Below are 21,790 nucleotides of genomic sequence, written 5' to 3'. Positions count from 1 at the left end.
AGTCAGGTCACAAATCACAAAGAGTCAAGGCATCCCACTCTCTCTCCCAGCCCTCTCTAGTACTCATGGGAGTCCCCTAAGGGTCAGCCCTATCTCCTATCCTCGTCAACCTCTTCTTGGAACCATTAGCTAATTCACTAAACTCAATGAACACTCTCTTCCACATGTATGTGGAAGATACGCAACTCTATTTGAAAATCTCATCCCCGGATAACATCATCTCACTCAACACTACCCTGACAGCTACTCCAAATTGGTTAACTGAGAACCATCTCCAGCTCAACAACTCTAAAGCTGAATTCCTGCTCATCTCTCTTCCGACTCACACACCAAAGCTAGACCTTTGACTGAATCACCTCTGTGCTTTCAACAGCACCCCTCTCATCATAGACTCAGCCAAATCTCTCGGAATCACCCTGGACAAGCACCTGAATATGAAAACTCATATCAGCAATGTGTGTAAGGGAGCTAACCACTTGTTGAGGACACTTAGAATCATCAAACCTTTCCTTCCACAATCGGATTTTAAGCAGGTGGTGCAAGCGCTTGTCTTGCCGAGACTACGGCAGCGCTACGCTCTGTGGCCTTCCAAATACACCCTGGCTCCACTAAGGGCACCACTGAACGCTGCGGCTAGACTGGTTACATGCACCAAAAGAAATGAACACATATCCCCAGTCTTAAAATCTCTTAAACTGTTGCCCTACGAACCTCAAATTCAGTTAAAAATTGCCATTCTGGTGCACAAAGCCTTTCTTTCAAAACTCCCAGGTACCAAGCACAAAAGCTTGAATTATCCTGTGGTGGTAGAGCTTCAAGAAGCGCAAACACTTTCCTTTTGAAACCCCTCATCCTGAGCAAAAAGAGAACTTATCACAGTGCTTTATCCGGCGCTGCCCCAAAGATTTGGAACACTCTTCCACCGGAAGTACGCAGAATCTCCTCAACGACTGCATTCAAACTGGAAGCCAAAAGATTATTAATTAATTAATTCTTACCTTAACTGGACTAGGTTTCACCTGCTCGAAGTAAGTGATCACACAACCGTTGTAGCAACATTTGATACTGCTCTCCTCTACCACATGGCCGCTGTATACCTGACTTATGTACTACTCTCCTTGACGCAATTGTCCAGTAATTATGCGACCATTCTTGTTTCCTATTCTTGTTTCCTATTTTTACTTGATGTCGATATTGTATTTATGTCCTTCCTTCCATCCTATTGGAAAGCACTCTGATATCGCCTGGGATCTTGTTCACGCTATATAAAACCTTATAAATAGATAAATAAAATAAATAAAATAAGAGCAGATGGGTGACCAGGTGGACGGGAGATGAGGAGGGGGAGTAAGGAATGTTTATTGTGGCAATAAGCATTCGTTTGATAACATCTGAGACCAGGTGCACCGGCAGCTGCAGCCCCTCAGCACGTACATCAGATTGACCATGTCAGAGAGGTCAGCTAAAGTTAAGGAAACAGGCTGGGTGAAAAGGCAAACAACAGCGAGTAAAATGAATATTATCGAAACTAAATGGACGCAAAAGTCAAAATGGCTGCCGCTTAGGCTAACATAGAATGTACACTTTTCCACAAGTTAAGGTAGAGCAACGAATCATCTCCATATAAGGAGACAATATGATTCTGCTCACCGACATGTATATTCTAAGGTTACAATTCCCTATGTGATAAGATCGCCATTAGCTCCACGGCCTGGGCAAATAGGAGCAGCAAAAGGGAACAACCCTGTTGAGGGCCCCTCATAATCGCTCATGCCCCGGATACTTTGTCGCCAACTCTAAATCTCACCCTGGGGTCCTTGTACCGCAGCTGAATTCACCCCAGGAATGTCAGGCCAAAGCCCATCTCCTGAAGTACCACCATGAGAGCGCTCCAGCTGACAGTGTCAAAAACCTTTTCTAGGCCGATCGATACTAGTGCTCTATCTCGGCCCCTGCCAGCGGTCTCGTGTAATACATGCATTAACCGGAGACTGTGCGCCATGATGTGACCCGGCATGAAACCATATTGGATCTCATGGACTAGCCTGTGTACAACGCCCTGCAAGCGTCATGCTGAACCTCAATATCAGAATTAATCATAGTTAGAGATGGTATGAAGACGGATCCTCCAGGGCGCCTCCTGGTTTCAGCATAAGGCAAATAATAACTTCGTGCATGGTATGAGTCAGAGTTCCAACTCTCCGAGCCTCCAAAAACACTTCCAGTAGTTTCCCTGTCGGTGCTTCACAGTAGGCCTACAGGAACTCAGCTGGGAAGCCGCCGCCCCCAGGAGCCTTTGCCGCATTCAATTCCCGTAAGGTGGCTGGAAGCTCCTCAGAGTCATCCACCTCGGCCTCGGAGAGGCGAGGAAGGTCCAGTCCTGCAAGGAATGCTTCTGCCAGCTCCGGCTGGTCATCAGCCCAGGCCAGATATACAATCTGAAAGTGGTCCAGCAACACCCTGAGGATATCGCAACTCCCAGTCATGCATCGCCCATGCAGCACCCGCATGTGGAATATAGGTAGGATCTCATATTTGCAATGCAATATCCAGCAGAGAAACTGATGTGAGTTGTCCCCCTCCCTGTGCAGGCAACTGCGGTATGCAGTAAGTGTGTGGGGGTCTAAGGCCTCATACTTCACACTTAGGGACTGTTGAACATTTAGAATCTGCCTTTGCACCTCTGGCGAGTCTGTATTCCACCCCTGAAGTTCAGCCAACCTTTGCTCACAAGCACCAATGACCGCCACCAATTGCCATTGAACACCACATGCAGTACCTATACAAACCCCTTGAGCCACCACCTTAAGGGCATCCCATAGTAGCAGTAGTATCCTAGTTGCCCTCCAGATACTCCTCAATAGTATTTGCCAATGTCTCTCAACTAGCAGAGTCGGACAGAAGTTCAGAGGACATTCACCATCTCGTTACCGCCCGTGGCCCCACACCCACACCCCACCCTGTAACAGGACTGATGTGTGGTCCAAAAGGAATCTTGCCAAATGATCAACATCCCGAATCATCTCTAGGTCTACCCCGCCACCAGCAATCGAGCTAAACAGCTGCATATATGTGAATGTCATGTGAATTTCCCAAACGTTGGTGGAGTGTGCGCCATCTATCCATGAGACTCAGGTTATCCATAACCCGGGAGAAGGACTCCTTCATCTGGGGCTTTGTACCCAGTCGGGGTAGTTGCCGGTCCCTGTCCCCATCTAGTATGCAATTAAAGTCTCCCGCCCTGAGTATGGGGGACTCCACAATACCCTCGAGTAATGCCTGCATGGGTCAATAAAACTGCCCATCATCAGTATTTGGGCCAGAGGTATTTTAAATGGGGATATCCTCACCGTCAAGCGTTCCCCTGAAGGAACAGATAATACCCCTCCACATCCGCCTCGCTGTTCACATGGTGGAAGGGGACCCCGGGCCACCCAGATTGCCACCCCTCTCACATAGGATGAGTATGTTGCCGTAAAGAGTTGACCCCTACAATTTTTGGCTGATTTGTGGACCTCATCCTCCATTAAATATGTCTCCTACAAACAGGCAATCGGACCTGTTGACGTTTGAGAAATTAGTGGACTTTATAAAGTTTTGTGTAACACCAACAATTTCGGACATTCCACGTGACGATATTAGTATAGTTAGACATTTGATGTAGTTGCCCCCCCCTCCCATTCCCACCATCAGTCGCCCAGAGAGGAGATAAGGCATCTATAACATAACAAAGGCCCGAAGCACCCCTGGTGACACCTGCACATGCCCTCAAATCAACAAAACTCTCATAGGAACTTGGGACCATCAAATAAAAAACAACTGTGTAACACCCCCCTCCCTGGATGAACCAAAACATAACAAATATGTGTGTTCACCCATTCTGTGTCTCGCTGTCAGGACCAACAGCCTAAACTCCACCTCCCTAACGAGTTGCCTACCAATAAAAAATGGGAAGGGCTCCCCTGCCCGCCCATGTACATCGTGTGTTGTGTGCCATATCTTGTTATACACATTACGAAATTAAATTCCCTACATCCCCCATCCTCCCCCTCCCCACGTTCTCAGGTCTCCTCATGCCTTGTCGTGACATCTGTAATCTCAATAACTCCTGTTGAGGCCGACATAGTCCCCGGGAAGTACAGCCTTGGCCCGGAAGCCTCCAGCACCATGGTGCCATCCTCCTAGACAATGACCCTAGCAGGATCCTGACACCCTGTCGACTGCAACGACCCCCTCAGTCCATCCAGGCCCTCCGCGACCCTATCCTCCAGGATCTTCCCCTTTTTCTTTGGCACTCTGTCCGAGAGCCCTGCATAGTCATCATAAGATCAGCCCAGGAAGGCTCCTCCAGGGAGGGGACTCATCCTGGGTCACTGCATGAGCCCCAGTGGTGGGTTTAAGGATGGCATATTGTTCTATAGTGTTGCCCTGAGATGGTGCAAGCGGTCTTACCTTGCTCAAGAGGAGAGTAGATAAGGAGCGCCCCATGCAGGAAGTCAGCTAGTGTGCCGCCACAGACTGCGAGAGTCGTCCTCATGTGCACTCCATAGATAATATATACGGGCACTCCCACAATGTCCCCTCGGCCCAGCACGACCAGTTGCGCCCCGTCGGTAGGCCCTATATTAGTGGTGAACCACTGCCCACTTGAGGGCCCCCGCCAGACTCTCCCCGCCATCTGTCAGCAGCACAGGTCCAGTGGGTATTGAGGTGTCAAGACAATGATGGGGGAGGGGCTTCCACAGGCCGTTGGGCAATCCTCAGGGCCCAGGTCAGTCTGCGCAGCGCCCACCACTCCAGTCCACCTCAGGGCCCCCAAGGAGGTCCGCACCATCCCAGCCGGTGAGGCCATCTACCAGCAGGCGGTATGTGGTCCTGTCTGAGCCAGTCCGCAAGTCAGCACAATCGCCTCAGCTGCCATGCAGGAGTGTACACGCAGCACCACAGAGGGACATAGGTCAGTTACCCAAGAGGCAAGCGGCCCCCTACAGAGGCGAGCACAGAGGCTGGCCAACAGACACTGCAAGGCAGGCTTCAATCACCAGTCTCTAGTCTCCCCCGCTGCAGCAGGCAGACACCACAGGACAGCCACAGCAGGGGACCTCTCATGACAGTGCAGGCCTCCCTCCAGGTCCCTCCCCCGCCAGCCCAAGAAGCAGCAGGGCACAGGAAGATAAAAAATCTGTGCCCCCAATTGGCGGCTGGCTCGAGGAAACCCCCCATGGGCTCCAGCAACCGCTATCTGGGGGCCCACTAGAGGAGGAAGCGCACCAGTCCCAGGGCAGTCTGCATTCACTGCCCCCGCATGCAATCAGGTCATTGTATCTCTGCTGCCGTTAAGGGGGGGGGCATATCTGCGGGCAGGAGCGGTACAAAGCGTTACACCAGACGCCAGATGCATCAACTCAAAGCAGGCTGCACCATGTACTCTCCTAAAGTGGCATTACCCCTAGCCTGATCGGTGTGACCAAAAGGCCAGCAAGGACACAGAGGGGCACATCGACGCCACTCAGGCGGCCCGGCCCCAGATCTTCGGGGCTTCGGCACACCCACTCAGGGCTCTCCCTCACGGGGCGGCCCAGCTGACTCTGCCCAGTCTTCGCAGCTAGCCGGCCCAAATGCTGCTCAATCACTGCACTTCCCGGGAGTCCCCAGCAGTTCAGGATGACCCTCTTTGCCCTCCGCAATGGTGCCCTCAACAAGAGGTGATGTCGACCACGGGATCGGGAGCCAGAATAGCGCAGGATTCTGCAGGATAACTGAGGGCTAGTAGGGAGCTGCTCAAGGACATAGGAAATGTACTGTTGCTCGGCCACGCCTCCTGGGTTGCTATTCTATATGGAAATTTCTGTAAAATCAAATGTTGGAGAAGTTTTCGTGCAGTGCACATCCTGAAGGTATGCATTTCAAGATAGGTTTCACCTACGGAAAATCTATTGTCTTTGCCAATATTTTTGTACATGTTGCAGATTACTATAATCGAGATGTGAAATAAAGGAAAGAGCTGCTGACATGGAGAACCAGGTTCGAGTCTCTGTATTGGCTTAACATCCTGTGATCATGGCCAAATCAGGTAGTCTCCCCAGTACCATAAAAAAGTGCCCTTGTGAAACATAACTGTTGCTCTTATAAAGCACCGAAATACTTCATAGAACTATTAAGTGCCTTTTATAAAAGCTGCCCGTACTGTGGAAAAGGTGATCAATAAACTTTTAAGGTGTGCCAGTGTCCTAGGTGAGGCGAAGAGGAAAGCCTCAAAGGAGGAAGCCCATGAGGCAAAAGGGGAAGGGTCAGAAAGCAACATAGAAGGTGGCGATGGCACTGTGCCACAAGGAGCACTGGGGCAGCAGACGTAGGGAGTGTGGAGATATTGCCCATAGCTGGTTCCAAGTTGGGGGTTGTAGTAAAATATAGCAATAATCGATATTCGGTGGGTTTCCTAGAGCTTTTGGCCCCCGTGCCACTGCACCTGCTGCAGTATTCAAATCATTACCCCACTGCCTGCAAGGTGACTGCACCTTTGATTGCTTGTTTAGTAGTAATATATAGAAACAAGCATTTGAAATGCAATGGTCTTGGCATTGTTAAAGTTAGAGCTATTGGCATTGCTCATGACATTTGTATTTATGTTTTTATTTTTAAAACATATAAATAAATGACAATAGTTTAATCTCTCGCAAATGCGAGACCTATTGCATTTGCACCCACACACTCAGTGCCACACTCACAAAGCCACCCACACACTCAGTGCCACCCACACAGATCCACCCACACAGTCATTCACATGGAGCCACCTACACACACACACAGAGCCACCCACATAGAACCACCTAGACACAGAGCCACACACACACACAGACAGAGCCACACACACACACACACACACACAGACAGAGCCACACACAGAGACAGCCACACACACACACACACACACACACACACACACACACACACACACACACACACACACACACACACAGCCACACACACACCCAGAGAGCCACATACACACAAAGACCCACACAAACACACAGAGAGCCACACACAGAGAGCCACACACACAGAGCCACACGCATAGAGCCACACGCATAGAGCCACACGCATAGAGCCACACGCATAGAGCCACACGCATAGAGCCACACGCATAGAGCCACACGCATAGAGCCACACACACAGAGCCACGTACACACACAGCCACAGAGACCCAGGTCAGGGAAGAAAAACAATCACAATCATGGAACAGGGGCAAGAAAAACGGGCACAACCAGGGAACAGAGGCAATTAAAAACGATCACAACCAGGGAACAGAGGCAATTAAAAACAGGCACAACCAGGGAACAGAGGCAGTTAAAAACGAGCACAACCAGGGAACAGAGGCAAGAAAAGCAAGCACAACCAGGGAACAGAGACAAGAAAAACAATCACAACCAGGGAACAGAGGCAATTAAAAACGATCACAACCAGGGAACAGAGGCAATTAAAAACGATCAACACCAGGGAACAGAGGATAGAGAGTGGGGAAGATGGTTCAAAGGAATGAGACAAGAAAAAAAAAAGGTTGACAGGATATAGAAGAAAGGATGGCTGAATAGATTAATGAAAAGATGGCAGGGAAAAAGGCAGAAAGAAGAACTGAAATATGGCAAATAAGAAAAGAAAGATGGCAATCCTCAGAATGAGTGCCGGGTTTGCTGGGATCAGTTGGTGGAGGTATTATTTTGGATATGGTTTAAAGAGGGATCATTTTATTTTTCAGGTTACTCTCGTATTTGCATTGGGGCCAGTTTCACCCTTGCTACACTGACCTGTCGGACAACAGGCTGAGAACTGGAGGCAACAGGCTGAGAACTGGAGGCTCCCAGAGTCAAACTACGAAGCTTTGCTAAGCAACCTGTAATACAGTATCTTAAAATAAGTGCACTGACGCAGCAAGAGGGCTATATAAAAAAAAGAAGAAACAATAAAATGGCTCACTGGTACCACTAGAAATTGGAAGAGCCAGTCTAGCCCTGCATATAGTAAGAATGTGACGTTAGCAGGAAGAAGAGAGCAGGCCTCTAGGTTTATCTTTCTTTTAATATCCAGAATCTGGCGTGCGGTAGCAAAGGTCGAACCACAGTCATAAGTGAAGCATTTGTCTATCTCTTCTCTCAAAAGGAAATAAGTGGCCAGACCTGCTGACTTTGGATGTTGGAAATACATCCAGCAAAACCCCTCAAATGAGATGCCTCTCAAGGAAGTGATGAAAGGGCGATTAATAATACTTGCATATTAGTTTTTTAAATGGGCAGAGTTCGTCCGATACTGAGTACCTGGACTTCTTCCATTTGAAATGTAGAGTATATGCACTTTTTAGGAGAAAACAGGTACTCCAGATAGTGAGTACCAACGCTTCTATATTTCCATTTAAAGCATTGTTTATATTACTGCTTTACAGAATAAAAGGGTTATAGGCGCTGCCAAGCCTGGTGCTGTCCAGCTAGGCCAACTTGTCCTAAACAGCACGGACACAGTACATCATAACAGCTGGCAGCTGGGAAAAAATTCAGGCAAAGCATGTCTATCGCGCACATCCAAGGGGTGGAGGTCACGGGTTGCAGGAATGCCACAGGCCTTAATGCAAGAAATGAAAATATGCCTCCTCCACCATGACTGGGCAGTACAAAAAGTGCCATGGTAACTGGAACCAGACATCGTATGCTCCTGCGCCCCGGTGCAACTGTACCTGCTGCACTAATGATTGCTAAGCCTGTGCTGCGGGCAACAGGTGTGTGTCGTCATGGAGGCCTGGACATGGGGCACCTCCGAACCACACACGGGCCTCTTGCCGCCGTCGACGTTCAATCCCGCAGATTTGAATTTGCATGTTGCTGCATTCCAGAGATACAAATAGGTGGTGTGTCATGTCATTTAAATCACTCACTGTAGAGTCATTCATGGTGTGGGGTAAGGGGCGGGGCGAAGGGCCGGGGGAGCTGAGATGGGGTGGAGATTGAGAATGTACATAAAAAAAAAAATCGACCTCAGCAAAAGCTCCCATTAAAATTGTAGACAAATGATCTCTGTGTCCCTCTCTCCGGCTGCCTGGGGCTCTGTGCTATTTCTATGCAAATAACAACCTCGTGGTTTCTATCTTATTATTTCCACCGGAGCAGCTGCGACATGACCTGGGAGACGTGTGTGTGAGGCAGACAGGGGGAGCGGAGAGAGAGCGCGCGCCAAAGAGCGGGTGCGCAGTCAAGTGTGAAAAAATATTGTCAAGAGCGAATGCAGCGAGAACACAGCCGAAAAAAATTGCAGGGATAACGTGTTTATTTCAGACCCCTGCCGCCGCCTGCTTGGAGCCCACCACCCCCGTACCTTACAATCTTCCTGCCGCGCCCCCACCCTGCCTCGAGGCAGCACCTTTGAAAATTCATTGGGCATCAGGCGGCGCGGCACAATCCATCTGCTTCCCTCTTATCATTTACATTTCATGCCTCTTGGCTTCTGATGTGTGGATAGCCCGGCGCAGCCAGGGGGCGGCGCGGGAAAGGAAACAGGAGGGAGGAGAATGGAAGTACGGGAACCAAAACAAGCAGGGAACAGAGGCAAGAAATCGTGCACAAGCAGGGAACAGAGGACACCACCATCTTTCTCCGAGGTGATGCAGAAATGCCTCGGAGAAAGGCAGCGTCATTCTCGGACTGGGGGTGTTTTTCTTTCTCTCCTCTTCCCATTGGCTGGAATGTAAAATTTCAGCCAATGGGAAGAGGAGAGAAAGAACATAAAAAAACACGCCCTCGAATCCCCAAAAGACTGGGCTTAAATGGACAGAGGCCCGTCTTCTCCATTGGCTGGCCTCCGTTTAGGAAGCCAGCCAATGGAGAAGAGGGGCAGGTTCAAGCCCCACTACTGAAAAACATAAAATCTCGGCAGCGAGACTACACAAGCGCAGCCTACGCAGGCCGAGACCTAAAAATCAGTGCTCAGTGGGTTTCATAGACCTTTTGGACCCTCCGCCACTGCACCTGCTGCACCGTTCAAATCATGATCCTAGCGCTTGCAAGTTAATTGCACTTCTAACTGCTTGTTTAGTAGTAAAATATAGCAATAATCTGTGCTCAGTGGCTTCCCTAGATATTTTGACCACTAATCAACTGCACCAGCTGCACTATTCAAATCATGACCCTAGTGCCTGCAAAGTAACTGCGCTTGTGACTGCTTGTTTTGTAGTACAATATAGAAGTTATTTATTTATAACATTTGTTAAGCGCTACTGTTACCCATAGGTGTCCTGGCGATATGTGAAATCTTCCCAAGGCTCAGAGCAGAGGTCAAATTAGTCTATAATCAGCCAAGTTTTTAAAGCTGTTTGCGAAAAGCCAGTAAGCTGGTCATACCTCTGAGGTATAATGTAAGATTATTCCAAGTCTTGGCTGCATTCACTACAAAGCTTCTTTTACCCCAGGTGGCCTTTTTTGCAAATGGCCCATACACCTGCTTAGCATCAGATGAGCGCAGTGAACTGATTGGAGTATACCAATACAGCCACTCTTTTAAATAAGCCGAACCTGTCCCATGAAGCGCCTTGTGAACCAGACACAAAGCTTCAAACTGGGTATGCTTCCTAACTGGAAACCAATGAAGTCTCTGTATCTCCTTCGAGATTGGTGCGTATTTTGAAATACCCAACACCAACCTAGCAGCAGGAGTTGCAACTTCTTTATTATTCCTTCCTGGATATTAAAATAGAGACTGTTACAGTAATCCAGCCTAGACATGGTGAGAGCTGTGACGACTGTTTGGCGACACTCTTTAGGTAGGAGCAGCAGAATAGTCTTGCAGGACCTGAGAGCAAAGGATGTAGCAGAGGCCACTGAATTCACTTGGTCTGTAAAACTAAGCTTCTGTTCCACCCACACTCCTAGTTTTTTTTCCTTCTTGTTAGATGAGGGGAGAGGACCCAAGGTATCTGGCCACCATTCTGGGGTCCAAAAATTAGGATCGTTGCCAAAACATACCACCTCCGTCTTACTGGAGTTCAATTTAATGCCGTTTTGGGCCATCCAAACCCCTACGGCATTCACGCAGTCCTTAAAACGGATTGCCATGCTCCGCCATTTTTCTTTTTGTAATGAGACCACGATTTGTGTGTCATCCGCGTAAGAGGTCAAGCTAAACCCAAATCACTGAATAAGAGGCACCAAAGAGGACACATATATATTAAATAGTGTCTGAATCAATGAGGACCATTGCGGGACCCCACATGGTAATGAAAAAGGCTCAGGCGAGAATTTTCCCAAAGACACTGTCTGACTCCGGTTTGAGAGAAAAGATTTCAGAAGTTTCCAGGCAGAGGCCCTGTACTCCGATCTCCTGCAGCCCGTCCATCAATAAATCATGATGGACCGTATCAAATGCTGCTGGGAGATCTAGCTTGATCAAAGCAGCCTTGCCCCTTGGTCTAAAATGGTCCGGGTCTCTTTGGGATATTTCAGGAGAGCCGATTCGGTGCTATGGCCCCCTCTGAAGCCATGCTGGGTTGGGTCCAATGCTTGGATAGTCTCCAGAAAATAACTAAGTCGCATATTTAAATTCCTCTGAACAATTTTTGCAGGTAGCAGGAATCTAGATATAGGCCTGAAATTGTTGGGGTTTTTTGCGTCTAGATTCGTTTTTGTTTAGTAGAGGCAGAATAGAGTTTTTTTTACATTCTAGCGGTAAGTACCCTTATGAGAACATAGTATTAAAAATGGGGGTCAGAACTCAGGAGACCAGTTCTGCTACTAACTTTAATATAGTTATCGGGCAATGGTCAGCAGGGGAGCCAGATTTAACCAACATACCAATAATCAATGCTCGCTGGGTTTCCCTAACCTTTAGGTCCCCTGTGCCACTGCACCTGCTGCTTTTAAACTTCTGCAGCTCGCCAAAATGAGTTGCCAAATATGTCAAAAATAAAACCAAGAATTGTTAAATTGTCACATTGTTGCAGGCTCTTTCCTATGAATAGATCTAATCCTGTGCTTCACACAGTAAATGGCCCGTTTACAGTGTAAATTGCTCAAGATCACCAGATGTTATGCTGACGCTGAGAATGAAATGGGGTTTTGCAATTTGTTCATAAAAAGGCAATTTCACAAGACTTTATATGGGGTACCTTTTGGCATCGAGTGAAAATTGGCAAACTATCCGCCTACAGATCAGTGCGGCATGGCGGTCCAACACCTGGAGCAGTACTACTTGGCGGTCCAAAAACAATGGGTCGCCAGATGGTTCGTGGACCGTCATATTGGAGAGACGGCGACTACACAACCCCCGCTGCAGCTGACACAACTAGCAGCGATATTCCATCCAATCTCCAGAACCAAACCACCTGACTCGCTCCTCTTAAACGTGGCATATAAGTGCTTCAGCAGAGCATTGTACATTACTCGAACAACCACACCATATGCTCTGGCTCTACCCCTAGGGGGAACGCCCAGAGGCCCTCCGGTAACCACAGGGACGGAACTTAGCACCTGGCATACTGCTGGGGTCTGCGACATGGGAGACCTATACCGCGAGAGCGCACTAATCCCATATGCATCGCTGGTGGAAGATGAGTTGCCCCCCAGGTAAATTTCTGCTACACCGCTCTCTAGTGGCATCCGTCACAGCCAAATGGGGAGACATATCCACTGAGCCAGAAACACACTTCACCATCCAATATCTACATGTTATGGGGCAGGGTGGGCACCTCATTAAATGGTTTGCAGCGTCACTCAGACATCACACAGCGGAAGACCAATCGTCCCTCTGCCAGTACTGGGAGACAGACATAGGATGCCAGTTCACGGACAAGTATTGGGCGTCAGTGTTAGAGAGCTCAACCCAGGTCCCCAGAAATGCGCGCTTGCCGCAAATACAATTCTACTTCACCCATTGTGCATATCTCACACCTGCAAAGATCAACCAATATTTCAGTCGGCAAGACACAAAGTGCCCCAGATGCATGCACCTAGATGAAGACTTAGTACGTATTGTATTGTAAGGGGAATTTGTAAAGCGCGCTGACACCATGGGTTTCCTGGCGCTGGTTGGAAACAGAAAGACCAGGGGGACTTAGCTGGATTGAGGGAAAAGCCATGTTTTTAGGGTTTTACGGAAAAGAATGAGAGAATTAGAGGTTTTGAGAGAGAGGGGAAAGGAATTCCAAAGTTTTGGGGCCAGGAATGCAAATCGCCGGCCTCCAGATCTGCAGAGTTTAATAGGGGGATAGACAGGAAGTGAAGGTGGGAAGATCTCAGATTCCGTGAAGGGCAATAGGGCTTGATGAGAGATTTCAGAAAGACGGGGCAGGAGCCAGATATAGATTTAAAGGTAAGGCAGTCGATCTTAAAGGCTGCCCTCGAAATGACAGGGAGCAAATGCAGTTTGGAAAGAAGGGGTTTGGCGGATTGCCACTTCGGGATCCCAAGGACCAGTCTCGCCACTTGATTCTGAACAGATTGCAGTCTGGAAAGAGATGTTTTAGGCAGACCATGGTAAATAGAGTTCGAAAAATCTAAGCGGGAGAGGACGAGGGCCATGATGACTTGCAGAAGGGCTTCAGGAGTGAGGAGATAGGCCACCTTCCTGATCCTGTGCAGCTGGAACATGCAGGAGGAGACCACCGTCCCCACTTGGGTCCCGAGAGAAAGGCCGGAGTCAATAGTGACCCTGAGACTCTTTACCGAGGCCACGGGGGTGGGGGGGTGGGTGGGCCAAGGTCTGCCGGCCAAAAGTGCGGACCCCAGTAGGTAGAGCTCCTGCCAGGAAGAAGGAGCTCCGCCTTTCCGGGGTTCAGTTTGAGCTGGTTTTGACACATCCACTGAAGGATGTGGGACATAGCTGCCTGGAAATTAGGGATAGCGGAGGGAGAGTTGAGAGGAAAGATGAGTTGCAGGTCGTCCGCGTAATTAAACACGGTGACGTCCCACTGCCTCAGAGAAAAAAGAAGGGGTCGAAGATAGAGATTAAAGAGAAGAGGGGACAAAGAGGAGCCCTGGGGGACCCCAAAGGGCTAGTGCTCCCTAGGAGCTCTGAAAGTGCCCAGGCTGAGGGTCTGAGACCTCCCGGTCAGGAGCAGGCTGGCATCCAGCGCCAGGCCCTGGATGCCAGCCTGCTCGACACGGTGGAGGAGGATGTTGTGGTCCACCGTGTCGAAGGCGGCTGACAGGTCTAATAATACCAAGGCCTGGGGGGTACCCTTGTCAGCGCCGTCTCTCAAGGCGTCCAGCACGGCCAAGATCACAGTCTCCGTAGAGTGGCCGGGTCTAAAGCCGGCCTGGTTGCCCTCAAGGAAGTTGGAGCTCTCTATGAACTGTGAGAGACAGGCGGTGGCGTGGGCTTCCAGGATTTTGGAAAAGAAGGGCAAGAGGGAGATAGGGCGGTAATTCGCCAGAACGGCGGGGTCAGCACCAGGCTTCTTCAGAAGAGGCACCAAAACGGCCTCCTTGAAGGAGCTGGGCACTGTACCGGACGAGAGAGAGGAATTCAGCAGGGGAAGGATGCAATCGGGTAGAGAATGGCAGATGTCTCGTAGTATGGTGGGGGGACAGCAGTCGTCTGGAGATCCAGACTTAGTGCGGGTAGCCAATGTGGCCAAGGATGTGGGGTCTAAGGGAGGGAACTGAGTGAAAGAGAGGGCATTGTGGGGAGGAGAGACAAAACCAGCGCCAGGGGGGATAGCCGGGATGGTGTCTTTAATCAAAGCAATTTTCTCAATGAAGAAAGTACTAAGCGCGTTACAAGATTCCTGTGTGGGGGCCTGAGTCGGGAGTGTCCTGGGGTCGGAAGTGAATTCATTAAGAACTTTAAAAATCTCTTTGGACTTGCAAGGGGCGGATAAGATTCTTTCTGAGGCGTAAGCATTTTTGGCTGCGGAGATGGCTGTTTTGTACTTATTGAGCGCAGTGACGTATACGCCTCTGCTAGGCGAGCAATAGTCTCTCCTCCACCTGTGCTCTGACCGGCAGAGTTCCAATTGCAGGGTCTTGAGATGGGGGTGAACCATTTGTGAGAGTTACGATGTCGGGATCGGGGGAACTTAGTTGGAGGGGCAAAAATATCGCTGGCTGTCGTGAGCCAGTCAGAGATATGCCCGTGAAGCTCGTTGGTGCTTGAATCGTTGGGAAGCAGGGGGCGTGTAAGGGCAAGGTGAGATAAGAATTTAGAGGAATCGGCGGCTCAATCAAAAAGTGATCGGACCATACACAAGGAGTTATAAGCGGACAGGAGGACTTGACCCCGTGAACCCAGATGTGATCAAGAATGTGGCCGCCACTGTGGGTGGCGGACCTGACTAATTGAGTGAAGTTCAGGCTCGAGAGGGCCTCGAATAGTTCGGAGGCATGGGGGCCCGCGTCCTCATGCTGGAACCAATAGTTAAAGTCACCAACAATGACAGTGCGGGGGGAGGAGGTGGCCAAGTTAGTTAACTGTTCAATAAAAGATGAGGGGAATGAAGGCATGGGGTGGGGAGGACGGTATAGTACCATAAGGGTAACTGCCCCGACCTCGGTCCCGAGACGAAGGACCAGGTTATCCACTTCAGGGAGGGTCATGGAAGCGGAGGCGATAATCTTAAGATTCTAGCGTATTGCCGCTGCCACCCCTCCTCCGGAGCGGCCCCCCAGGACGGTTGGTGTTCAACAGGAAGTAATCTGGGGGTAATGCTGCGAGGATGTCAGGAAGGGAGTCGTCGGTGAGCCAGGTCTCAGATAGGAGGAGAACGTCTGGCCTCTCCGTTAAGAGAAGGTTAAGAATATCGGCTTGATGCCTGACCAAAGAGCGAGTGTTAAGGTATAATACCCGGATCTGCGACTCAACTGGAGCAGGTGCTATGAGAGGTAACGGCGGCCCCGGAAGGGGGGGGGGAGTTACCTGCGATCCCCAGGGAAGAAATCCTGGCCCAGGTATCGGGAGATAGGGGGCATGCAGAAGCTTGTAGACTCATAAGAGCAGAGGGGGAATAGGAAGTGAAAATGGCAGCGTCCCTGGCCCCTGGGCCCGTCCGGCCGCGGACGGGCGCAGACGGGCTGGACTTTGGCACGACTTCGGCGCGCAGACGGCGTGCCGGCTGCGCCCGTCCGCTGCGCTCCCTGTAAGGGGGCGCCCTTTTATAGGGCAGATGGTTGGTGTGAGGCTCCGAGCGCTAGACCGCTCGCCTAGTGAGCCTCCGCACCCAAGATGGCGGCCAACTGTGAGTCCCGGCAGGACTTGAATCTCCTGCAGGACCGAGTGGTGAAGAAGGGGAGTAAGTGCAGCGCAGAAAACGCCCAGCGCGCAACCCCAGAGGTACCTGCACAACAAAAAATGTTATTAGCAGCAAAAACGGTCAAATTTCATTAAAATGCGCGAAGTGCGCAAATTGCCTCTAGCACATAGCATAATTCCCAAAGACTCGCTCTGGTCAATTTCGAGCGTCCTAACAGTTGGGGGGCCGAGATATTATGGCTTTTATAGGGCAGATGGTTGGTGTGAGGCTCCGAGCGCTAGACCGCTCACCTAGTGAGCCTCCTCACCCAAGATGGCGGCCAACTGTGAGTCCCGGCAGGACTTGAATCTCCTGCAGGACCGAGTGGTGAAGAAGGGGAGTAAGTGCAGCGCAGAAAACGCCCAGCGCGCAACCCCAGAGGTACCTGCACAACAAAAAATGTTATTAGCAGCAAAAACGGTCAAATTTCCTTAAAACGCGCGATGCTGTGGGGATGCCCCACACTGACTGAATACAGGCAGGCAGTGGCAAATGCGCTAACACAAAGCACTGGCCGCACACTCCCCTTTGAATGGCACATATACCTTCTGCACCTATTATACATAAGTCGCAACAACAAGGTTACGTCTAGATTCTTAGAATTGGGGATGACGGTGCCTATGAGGCTAATTACTAAGATATGGAAAGATTCCAACCAACCACACTTCATAGCGTGGAGAAACTCTATTCTCAACTGTGCTAAAGCAGAAAGTACTGTTCTTAGAAGTGACGACACACTAGGGATCCGGAAGACCCCCATCGCTACCAGTTGGGACGCAATCCTAAATATATTGATCCATATGCAAGAGAGTACATATCCCACCCGCGCTTCAACAGGGGATGCATTCATAGAGCGCTCAGCATAGAGCAGTGCCCACAAGCAAAGGGTGGAGTGTAGTGGTCAGACGTAAGACAGCAACCTGCCAAGCAAGAGTAATTAGGTACATGCCCCCAATCTTGCTAACAGCAACCGTCAACATCTACAGTACAGACGTCATCACCAGTATTACTGCCCCGTATGCCCAAACGCCAGCCCCCCACAGCCCAGACCCCAAACCGGTTAGAGGTTATTTTGTCACAGTTTCATTATTAGTCCTCCTCCACAGTTACAGAACAAGCTAAGCCCGACACGCCCTAAAGCACCTACACCACATGCGCTACATGAGAAACAATTCAGGCTACCACCGCAGACACAGATCCTCAACGCTCAGTTGGGCCTGGTGTAAACTGCTACAGTTGTCAACATAGGGAAGCAATGCAATTGGTAATTTTAATGAACATACCAGTCACAGACAGCTGCAAGCATTGGAAACACAGCAAGGTATTCGATTACCACAGGGAAACACACAACACAGACACAACACGCAATACGGTGTCTAGCACGTGTCCAACATGAAAAAATAACTCACACGATGTACAAACAACTGTTATAAGATCACGTTTTAGTGTATTAGTTGTAAACCATTGAAACATGCTTGACAGTTGAAAATGCCCTTTGATGCTGAATTGTCATAATGTCCAAGGTACCTGATTTACAAGGGATATGGCATGTATAGGGTGTAATATAGGGTGTAATGAAGCCCCCAACTGCTCCCACTTTTCCTGTTTATTAGAAACCCCCCAAAAAACTCAAAAAAAATGTAAACAAAAAAAATATGGCAGTTTCACAAATTAAATGGATTCACCAAAGAAGAGGTTTGCAAAAAAGTGTATTAAATATGAATATAACTGCAAATACTCCAAAAATGTATTTCATTCACATCCAGAACTGTTTCATCTTAGTAGTAGTGGTACATCAGGATAAATCAGTGCGGTCCACATGCGCCCTCATAAACTTTGCATTCAGACCAACATTGAAAACGGGCAAGCATTTATTTACAAGTTAATCAATGTAAAATAAAGAAAATAAGCAATACATCAGACTAAATTAGAGCAAGGTTTTTTTTAGTAAGAAATAGTTTTCCAACATGATTTTATAAAAGTTCAGGCTTTCATCCATCCTGGCAATGCCAATACTGAACTTCCTGCACCAATAATGAAAAGCAAATGTTTTCTGCAGCTGAAGAACGAGATACCTTTTGAGATGGTGCTGTCTAAAAAAAGGACACAAGCAGGGGTTTTGACATGGGGAGGTACAAACTCGAGCTTAACAGCCTAAAGCAAATAAAGTAAGCAAATGGAAAGCCAGAAAATGTGAGTTACAAACCACAAAGTCAATGCCAAGTAGCAGGCAGAATGCATTGCCAGGTCAACTTTCTGAAACTTACTGAGATATTTTTGCATTTCACACAGCTGTGCTCTCTTGTAGGTTGGAACCTAAAAAAGCTCTGTAAACAGTTGCAGAAGTGGTTTTCAGCCCAAACTCCCTCCCTCCATGTGCACAGAGGCATAGAAAAGATTTGAGGCGAGACAGGGTACAAGAATATTTTGATTTTAGAAAAGGATGCTTCGAAAGGATACAGTGATCCCTATTCCATGTCTTATCAATTTAAATGTGCCACAAAGCAAATGAAAGAAAGATGATGCGTCTTTGCTTTAATTCAGTCCTAATTTACTATTCCTAATAATCTTCGAACCATATAACCGACATCTGACATGCCCTCTGGGGCCACCACACAAATCTAGCCATAAACCGCAATACAGAGAATAGTCCAGCGAGAGGCTGACCTCGTAGGTCTCACCTGAGAGTAATCCCAAGCACTCAAGGGTCAAGCAGTCGCCCCCGCGACCTGTTCAACAAGAACCACTGCTTGCATAATGGCAGGGCTACCATCCAGCTAGCGCTCTGGGCGAGCATGTTTCAGGCAGACACCCCGAGAAGAAGCCTCTTAACTTCAGGCGTAACTCTCTGCGGATATACCAGTGAGGCAGCGCTAATTATTGGGGTGCCGCTAGAGATACATTTGAGTCGCATTGCCTTTTCCTATCACCCCTCTCGTCTCACCAAGTAACGGTCTCACCCACAATTCTTTTTTTTTAAAATTAAATTGCTTGTTTATCAATAACATAATGTCAAAGTAAAAAGAGTACTTGCTTATTCAATAACAGAATGTCAAAAACTAAGAAGAAAGAAAATAGCATTTGTTCAGACTAGTTTAGAGGTTCACAGGTCCTCGCATAGGGTGAATACACCAGCAAACCCTTAAGCTAAAACTGCACTTAACATATACATTTCTTTTACTCTCTTAAATATACTTGCTCGTGAAAACCTGAAACGGTCAAAAATAGTTACAAACCGAGAATGAATTCCACTTAAGCAGAAAAGTGTCAAGATTTTTATATAATTTCCTTTCATTTCCTAATTTTAACAATCACTCTTTGACAGCTATGTTGCATGGAGTGCTGAGGCTCAAGTCGAGTGTCAAACACCCTGAATTTTGCCTCACTTGGCACCCCAGGTGCATGGCACTCCCTTACCCTCTGTATTCAAGTTCCATCTTGCCAGTGTTCAGGTGCTGAGTCAACCACCAGTAATTCAAGAAACTATCCGTAAAACTACTCAGAATGTCCTACATACAATCTCTCACAGAAAAGTTTTTTGATGCTCACTTAAAGGTAGCCATATTTCATTCACTACGAAAAGATGACGATGTTCAAATATTGCACTAGTTTTACTCTTTCGCTAGTATTTGCTCCCTTCTGGCGAGGGCCTAATAGATTAGTCATGATTCTTAACATCTTAAACGATCCAACACGCACTGCTCGTGATTGCAGTGTGTTGGTATCAGCATCATGTTTTTGGAGACAGAACTTTCTTTATCAGACTTCGACTCAGAGCTAGAAAGAGAAAGGTAAAAGGGGTAGATAGGAGGAAGAAAGCAGGGACGAATAGAAACTGCCAAATGGTGATAAACAACGTGTTGGATGGTGAAAGAAAAAGATATAAGGTGGAAGGAACCATGACTATCCATCCTTTGTACTTGGCATCCCGAACATTAGGCAGCAGTTTTGTAGAAGCTTTGCCCCACTGTGCTTTATTATTTTACAAATTCAGCAGTACTTAAAAATTGCAGTGAATTGGAGAAAGTGTTTAACATTTCAATGTTGAACTTCGACATTATACACATTAAAAACTGGTGTTCTAGACAACTAAGTAGGAAGGCACGAACCGTTTGGTACAATTTGTATAAGGGGAGAGACGAGGTTGTGATGTAAGAGCAGGAACAGGTCAGGCAGTATAGTGCCGGCCTATAAGAAATCTTAGGAGCTGGACCCACAGCTTCACCTTGAAGGCTGTTGTTGCCGGTTGCCAGGTGACATTTGTGATCATTTTAAGACTTTCACTCAGAAAATGGTCCCAACAAAACCGGCCCAACACCCACCTGCCCTCACTTACCCATCCAGTTGCTTCTCTCCCATAATCCTTCGCAGACTTTTCAAAAACGACAGCGAGACCAATGCGTGCGAGTGGCGAATCTTAACATATCCAGTCACTGTTTCAATCAAGCCCATGAAATTTTCCAGCTCCGATGCTATGTTGTCTAGACAAAAAACAGTTGCAGTAGATCAGAAAGGTGGCATTTTGATAGTAAAGACGTGACTTTTATCAGATTGCCTGTATAAGGCCACAGACTTTTTTTCTGGGACGCATCATTTATTAGGTTGACCCACAAAGCTCATTGGGAACTTAAAAGAAAATATTTTAAAAAAAGGAAAAAAAATGATTAATGTGCGTACAAAATTTTCTTCCAGCACTTCCATTCTGATATTTGTTATTTAATTATTTATTTATATACAACAATCACAAAATGTCTCAAGGCGCTTGCTGAGAACCTATCCTAAAGAAAACAACCAAGAAATATTCCACTAATGAAACAGACCAGCATTAGAAGCTTTTGAGTTTAAATGGCCTACGTAAAACTTACAAGTTAGAATTAGTTTAATTACTTCCAAAAGCTGTGCTTTCCACATGTTTGGCCCTATAGCACTAAACCTTTACTTTATTAACTTTATTTCGGCTATGTACCATAAAAGTAAAACAAATAAAATTACATAGCATGAATTAAACTCCATAGACTATTAAAAAGCAAATAGATACGGTATACAAATGAAAAGATAATACGAGTTCTAAATAAGAAAAAAACGCAAGTTAAAATAAATAACCATTAGGAAGCACATCGTTTGCCTAATCCTCCATATTTCAATTAAAAAGCGGGATACAGAAAAAAACAGACTTTGCCTAACCTCCGTTTTTAAAATGCGAAAAAGCAATATGATAATCCCCAACACCCAAAAGCAAACAAACAAGAATAATTTACTTTTTCCTGCTTTTAACATCCGTTGGGAAGAAAAACAAAACATGTTCGTCCAACTCCCAATTTGCCCCACAGCTAGGGCAGGTGTATCCTGTAGGGCTCTGTTTACTTGCCCATTTGCCAGTAAAAGAGGCTATTGGTATCGGTATATTAACTACATGTACAACTATCGAGGCAAAGGAGGCTCTATTTCGTCTAAAAACTGCTCACAGGTCTACCTTGATCTTAAGAAAAGAGTCAGGCAGGGTGCCATATAGGGAGAATGCCGCCAGTT

At 47.7% G+C, this 21,790-nt stretch overlaps 1 protein-coding gene across 1 annotated transcript in view; it reads right to left on the bottom strand.

Moving 5' to 3' along the window:
- The window catches only part of IGF1R (insulin like growth factor 1 receptor), a 1,159,892-nt gene that overhangs the window by 316,141 nt on the left and 821,961 nt on the right, over positions 1 to 21,790 (bottom strand). Inside the window, exon 6 of the mRNA XM_086958078.1 lies at positions 20,598 to 20,742. Coding sequence (XP_086814204.1) covers positions 20,598 to 20,742 — 145 coding nt within the window. The remainder of the gene's footprint in view (positions 1 to 20,597; positions 20,743 to 21,790) is intronic.

This window comes from Lissotriton vulgaris, chromosome 2_1, assembly GCF_964263255.1.
Source record: "Lissotriton vulgaris chromosome 2_1, aLisVul1.2, whole genome shotgun sequence".
NCBI lineage: Eukaryota > Metazoa > Chordata > Amphibia > Caudata > Salamandridae > Lissotriton > Lissotriton vulgaris.
This window is presented reverse-complemented; position numbering and strand designations above follow the sequence as displayed.